Source organism: Lepidochelys kempii, chromosome 9 (genome assembly GCF_965140265.1).
Source record: "Lepidochelys kempii isolate rLepKem1 chromosome 9, rLepKem1.hap2, whole genome shotgun sequence".
Classification (NCBI taxonomy): Eukaryota; Metazoa; Chordata; order Testudines; family Cheloniidae; genus Lepidochelys; species Lepidochelys kempii.
In genome coordinates, this window is record NC_133264.1 from 58,904,695 (window position 1) to 58,911,123 (window position 6,429).

Genomic DNA, 6,429 nt, shown 5'->3' on the forward strand with positions numbered 1-6,429 from the left:
AAGCACTGACCCAAACCCTTAGACTGGCTCAAAGCATGTGGGACCCACCACTCTGCAGGCAGCCCAGGGCATGACATACTCAGGGGCTTGGAGCAGCATCCAGGATTCAGGTAGCTGCTGATGGGAAGGCAGCGCTGTCCCAGTCAGAACAGGGTGGCTTGCATGGGCATCTCCCACCTAGTGGCAGCAAGACTGTGATGCCCTCAGACCCTGGCTAGAGACAGTGAGTTGAGAAGAACTGACAGCCCCAGGTGAAGGCTACGGGGCCTCAGATGCTTGCTTGAGAGGAGATGAACTGTGCTGGGAAAATCCTCCCTGAGTAGGTGGGGACCAGTCCCCAGCCCTTCCTTCATCCCCTTCCATGGCCCTTTCCCCTAGCATGAGAGGCCTGTGGCACAGTCCTCAATGCCCAGGGCTGGGGGAAGGAGACTTGTGCTAAGGACCTCTCCAGGCAGCTCATGACAGCACAGATAATAATCTGCATGTCACCTTCACCTGAGGGGCATGTCCTACAGACCCCGTTGCACAGCGGGGGAAATTTAGGCACAGCATTTGCCCAGGCTCACACAGAGAGTGAGTGGAGAGCTGGGAATAGAATCCAGGAGTCCAGACTCCCAGTGTAGTGCTCTAACCACTGGTTCATGCTGTCCTTGTCAGTCCTCCCATGGAAGCCTTGATCCCCCACTGTGAAGCTGGAGGGATGCAGAGAGGGGGTCTGTGTGGGGAGGAAAGCGTGACGCCTCAGAGAGGCAATTGCTGCTAGGATGGGGTCTGGTGACACAACAGTGGCAGTGGACCTTTGGGAGCAAACCCTGCCACGCCCCCTTCTCCATGCATTTGGTATCAGCCCTGGCACCAGCACGGGACACCCAGCACCAGACTTACAGGCACTTGGGAACCTTGTGGAGACGCTGTACCCATGCACACTGCATCAGTGGGAGGGGGGGACAGGGCTGGCAGCTTTGCTGTTTCTGGAGCAGGGAACCAGGACTCAGGTGTACTGGATCCTTTTCTCAGCTCTGCCACTGACCCACTGAGTGGCTTTGGGCAAGTCACTTCCCCTCTAGAAGGCCAATAAGGCCACACAGCTCCCCCTTCAAGGATCTCCAAGCATGTTACAGGCATTGGCCCATCAACCCTCCTGACCCCTTGTGAGGTGGCTCATGATCCTCAAACCCATGTTCCAGATGGGGAAACTGAGGCACAGAGCAGGGAGGTGAGTGGCTTTCGGAGAGTGGCCCAGGAATCCTGTGGCAGGTGGGGAAGAGCACTGAGGTCTCCCTACCCAGGTCTTAGCCTCTAATAATCCTCCCCCAGGTGCTGAAGAGCTGGGAGACCCTGTAAGGCAGCCCCACAGAGAGGAGTCAATTATTGGTAACTAGGCCGCCTCCTGAGCTGTCATTGGCCCTAGTGTGCCTATGGGACAATCTGCAGATGGCTGCCCCTGTTGTACCAACTCCCCTGGCAGCTGCCCCAATTGTACCAACTCCCCTGGCTAGTCAGAGTCCGGGAGGCCTATTCTCCCCTTCCTGGCACCTAGTGTTGTAATCTAGATCTGTCTGTCCCTGACCCGCCCCAGCAGAACAGAGCATGGGGAGCAGGTGGAGAACAGCTCCTGGCCCTTTAAATCCTGATTAACACTGGGCCTTTAAAATGGACGTGAGGGTTAAGCCCTTCTTAACCCAGTGGTCTGGGTCAGAGAGGAGGGGCTGGAGCTAGTCTGGGTCCCAAGGATTTTTAACCCCCCCCCCCCCCCCCTTGCTGAGTCCTGGTCCTGGTCCTGCTGACCTTCTTGGTTCCCCTACCCCAGGCCAGTGGGGTTTTTAAATTGCATTCAGAGGAACCCCTTTGTGCCAGGTCCCTGGGGGGCTAGTTTTAATCCTGAAGGGTTTGCCCTCAAGGGAGGGCAATAGGGCAGGGAAGAGAAATTGTCTGATTCTGCCTCAAAACTTTCCTCACCCCCAAGTAAGCTGCCTAAAGGCCCAGCGTGGAAACAGCTGAGTGAAAGCAGGAAAGCCCTGGGACCCTGCCCTTTCTAGGGAGAAAGCACCTGCCTTTGGGGAGGGGGAGAAGAATGCTTCCCCCTTCTCTGTGGCTTCCATAGCACCAGCTCTCTAGAGCTCCCTGCCCATCCCTGTAACCACAGCCTGCTACCCACCCCTTAGCCATGTTTGGAGGGGGCCCTTTCTGCTCCCTTTGGAGCTTGTTCCTCTTGGCTGCACTGCTCCCCCTAGAGCTGAGTATGGGGGAGGAAGAGAAGGAGCCAGCTACCCTAAGTGCCCTGGCTGGGGTGTCCTCCTTGCCCCTCATCCAGATGCTGCTAGAGCAGGTCCCCAGTGCCTGGCCCTGCTGCCGCCGGAAGCAGCTGGCCAGCGGGCAGCCGCTGCGTTACATGCTCAACCTGTACCAGAATGTGGCAGACCGGTCTGGAAGACCCCGCCAGAACCGTAAGCTGGGCACCAATGCTGTGCGCCTGGTCAGGCCCTTTGCCAAGATGAGGCAGCCTGGGGCAGGTGAGTCACTAGGCATAGGGGGGCAGGCAGGTGGGTCTCCTGGGGTGGTGGAGCCACTGGGGGGGTTGGCTGGAGGGGGTGGGAGGAGACGATCGCGCTGGTGCCTCCCTGGAAATGGTTCTGTTCCCAGGGGGCTGGTGTTTGAATGGGGGGCACTGGCTGCATAGTGCCCAGGGCTTGAAGGAGATGGCAGCTGGAAGGGCAGCTGGAAGGGCAGCTGTAGGGAGCTGGGAACCCTGCTACCATAACGCTGATTGTGCTTGTAAAGTCACCAGTCAGGAGGATTTTGCTTCTTTGCTAGAGCTCCCCACCCTCAGTCCCCCCTCCTCTATGCTGCCTTTAGCTCCCTCCTGCTCTGGCCCACTGGCACTAGAACAGGAGAGCTGATCTTCTGGCAGCAGGTGGCCTGGCAGAGTCTTGTTGCTCCAGGCCTTGTTGTGCAGAACTGGCCCCTGTGTGGGTTCTTTAGATCAGGACCCCAGCTAGTGAGCCTCCCCCTGGCTGGGGGCAGGCTGGATACAGGGGGTCTCCCTGCTCCAGGGATGCTCTGCTCTGTACACTGGCACAAATGGCCATGTTCGTTACTGCAGCATGTTGGCCCTTTCCAGTCCAAAGCACCTGCCTGTGCTCCCTGGAGCTGGGCAAGCTAGTGACAGGAAGGGCTAAGGCAGTGTCCCACCCCCATGCTTCTCTGCAGGTCTTGTGCACGATGGGAACTGTACTGAGCTCTTGGCCAAGGAAGTGAACTCTCGACTTTGCCTTGTCACCTCTGTGCTGCCAACCTCACTCCTCCCTGCACACAACTGCTGTTTGTTTCCACCCCTCCTCCTCTCTGGCTGCATGGTGCTCAGGGACCCAGGTTACCTTGGGACTCTGGTTCTCACGGGCTTCTGGGTGGGAGGGGAGACCTGCATGCCCAGAGAGCTGACCAAGGTGTATTGCCCTGCCAGGCACTCGGCAATCTACCCTCAGTCACAACCAGCTGGTCTCCCCTGGCATCTGCTGCTGGCTGTTTGCATGACTGAGCTGAGTGCTGCTGCAAGTAGCAGCCAAGCGTAACTCTTCATACTAAGACTGTCCAGTCTGTTATGTCAAATGGAGCCGCAGGAAGGGGGTGTGTTCTGCTGTCTGCTGGGGAGAGGCCCAGAGCAGAGACTTGTTTCCTTCATTCAGCTATTTATAGGGACAAACCCAGAGTCTGGGCTAGGAAGAGCAGTGCTTCCGGTTAGCTCTCTAATTGGGAACCATAAAAAGATTTTTGGGTGTGGGCTGGTTGCTGCCCCCTTCCTCAAGGGCTGGAGCCCAGCCTAGTCACAGCTCTGCATCCCCGCTGGTCTGTGGCAGGAGAGTGAGAGTCTGGCTACTGTCTCAATGCGTCAAGCAGCGTGCCTGCTGTTCCCATTGCCAAGGAGGCCATGGAGAGCCAGGAAAGCTCAGCTGTTCTCCCAAGCCTCTAATAAAGGGGATGTGATCAGTCTGGCCACGCTTTGCCGTGAGCAGGCTCCTCTTCCACCCCCACCCCTATGAGGTGCTCCTGGGACAGCCCTGTGTCCATGGGGGGGCAACAAGGCCCAGGAATGAAATAATTCTCTCAAGGTCACACAACCAGACCACGGCATGTTAAAGAATGAAACCAAGGTTGCCTGACTCCTGTCCTAACCACTATGCCCGGCTGCCTCAAGTGGATAATGGCATATGACTCTTGCCATGGCAGGTGTTCACATGCAAGGGGGGTTCAGGCTCAGCCAGAGGCCATGTGAGATGGTGCCACAGCACTGGCTCAAGGGAAACTCCTGCCTTCTTGGTGAGGGCCGAGGTTCTTCCCAGCTCTGACATGGCCTTGTCTTGTGCTGGCAGGCATGCTCCTTCCCTCCCCATCCATCTCTGCTCCTCCAGGCAGCCCTGCAAGATGCTGATACGCTAATCTGGTTCTAGTACCTTCCTGGCTGGGGCTTTGTACCTTCTGGACTTCTCTAATGCCTTCCATGTGACCTTGATGCTTTCCAAACCGCGGGTGGGGGAGGAAATCTTTCATGCTCTCTCTGATGCATAAAGAGCTTGAACAATTTAGAAGGAATAAGGTCTCTTTCAGAAGATCAGGAATATGGCTCTCTTGCTAAAGATCTCTCTGGGGCACCTATGGGAGCAGCCTGGAGACTTGATACAGAGCATTCCTCCAGCAGTTTGTTGGACACTTCAGTTAAATTAACCAAAACAGCTTCCCCTCTCAATCAAGTTTCACTTCCTTGATTTCTGTAATGATGTAAACATCTCCAGCTGTCCATAAAGCCGCCTAGGAAAAACCAGGTCGAAATTATCTGACTTTAGGGACAAAACTACTTCCATTAAAAATAATAATAATCCTGTGTGGCACTTTTTTCTAAAGAAGCAAACTGGGCAGAAAAGCCTGGTCTATCCAGGTCATTCTTAGTGCCCCTTTGAGGCCTTCAGGAGATGCATGGGAGCGTTTGAGCTACCTCCTAGGTGGTGTGGGCAGTTCCAGGAGGAGAGGGTGAAAGGGGGCACTGGCTGTTCCAGGAGCATGGGCACAAACTCCCCAAAGTGGCTTATATGTAAGTTTGAGGCTGTTCTGTCTTGCTTTTGGGAATGCTAACTCCATCTCCTCCCTCCCCCCACACAGGTCCCTGGTACATGCAGACTCTCGACTACCACCTGAACGTCCAGCCAGGAAGTGAACATCTGGTGAGAGCCACTGTGGTTTATTCTAAGACTCTGCTAGTGGCTCATGCCCAGCTCTCTTGTGTGGTTCAGCTGGCTGGGGAGGCTGGGGTTCCAAAGCTCTCACCCCCTCAAAGAGGCAAGAGGAATGCCCTTGTCTCCTCTAGGATGGACAGCTGGGAGGAGAGGGACATCACTTCCCACTCTTTGCCATGGGCCTGGGACTCCAAGAAGAGCCAGCTGCTCCGCCTTAGTCATGTGTGTATCTGGCTGGGACCAGCTGATGGCTCAGAGCCTGAAGTTGGCTGGGAGGAGACTGCTTCCATGAATGACCCTTTCCTGTTGCTCTACCTCAATGACACTCAGAAAGGCCTCCGGGCCAAGACAGGGAAAGCTGGCTTGAAGGAGACTCCTGATGGGCCAGTGCTGAGTCGCAAAGCTCGCCAGGCAGGCAACCTCATCCTGGATCTCCCCAGCTACTCGCAGAAGACCAGCACTGAGAAGGACGAGTGTGCTCTCCACTCCTTCCGGGTCAGCTTCAACCAGCTGGGCTGGGACCACTGGATCATCGCCCCCCACCGGTACAACCCCAAGTACTGCAAGGGCACATGCCCCCGCATCCTGCGCTATGGCTACAACTCCCCCAACCATGCCATCGTGCAGAACTTCATCAATCAGCTGGTGGACCAGAGTGTACCCCGACCCTCCTGTGTGCCCTACAAGTACAGCCCCATCAGTGTGCTGATGATTGAGCAAAGTGGCAGCATCCTCTATAAAGAGTATGAAGACATGATAGCAGAGTCCTGCACCTGTAGATAAAGCCCTCCCCACTAGAACCATTCACCATGTCTAACAACCATCTGAGCTTGCATGAAGACATGGTGATCCTTCACCTGGCCTCCCCACTCCAACTCAGTCTATGGTGAACCAGATGCCCAGCTGTCTGAAGTAATTTGCTTAATGTGCATTTAATTTTTTGCATTTTTGACAGCCCCCTACACACACACACACACACACACACACACACACACACACACACAAGGATCTGGGTTTTTAAGAAAGTTTGTCCAATTTTTTTTGGCTTGGTCCTCCGCCTCCATTGCACAATGGACACTGGGCTCTGCTGGGATGTTTTACAAATGGATTTTTATGCAAATGTTGTGGAATAGCAGTTTTTAAAGGGAAGAGTTTGCTGGGCCTTGTATTAAAGGACTGCCACTTTGTATCTTCTCTTCGG

At 55.3% G+C, this 6,429-nt stretch overlaps 1 protein-coding gene across 1 annotated transcript; it reads left to right on the forward strand.

The window, feature by feature from the left end:
• The first annotated feature begins 2,167 nt into the window (after positions 1 to 2,167).
• BMP15 (bone morphogenetic protein 15) lies at positions 2,168 to 6,110 on the forward strand. Its single transcript, XM_073358828.1, has 2 exons — positions 2,168 to 2,513; positions 5,155 to 6,110. Exons 1-2 carry the CDS (start codon positions 2,168 to 2,170, stop codon positions 6,009 to 6,011), a joined length of 1,203 nt encoding a protein of 400 aa, XP_073214929.1. The 3' UTR covers positions 6,012 to 6,110.
• The last annotated feature ends 319 nt before the right edge of the window (positions 6,111 to 6,429 follow it).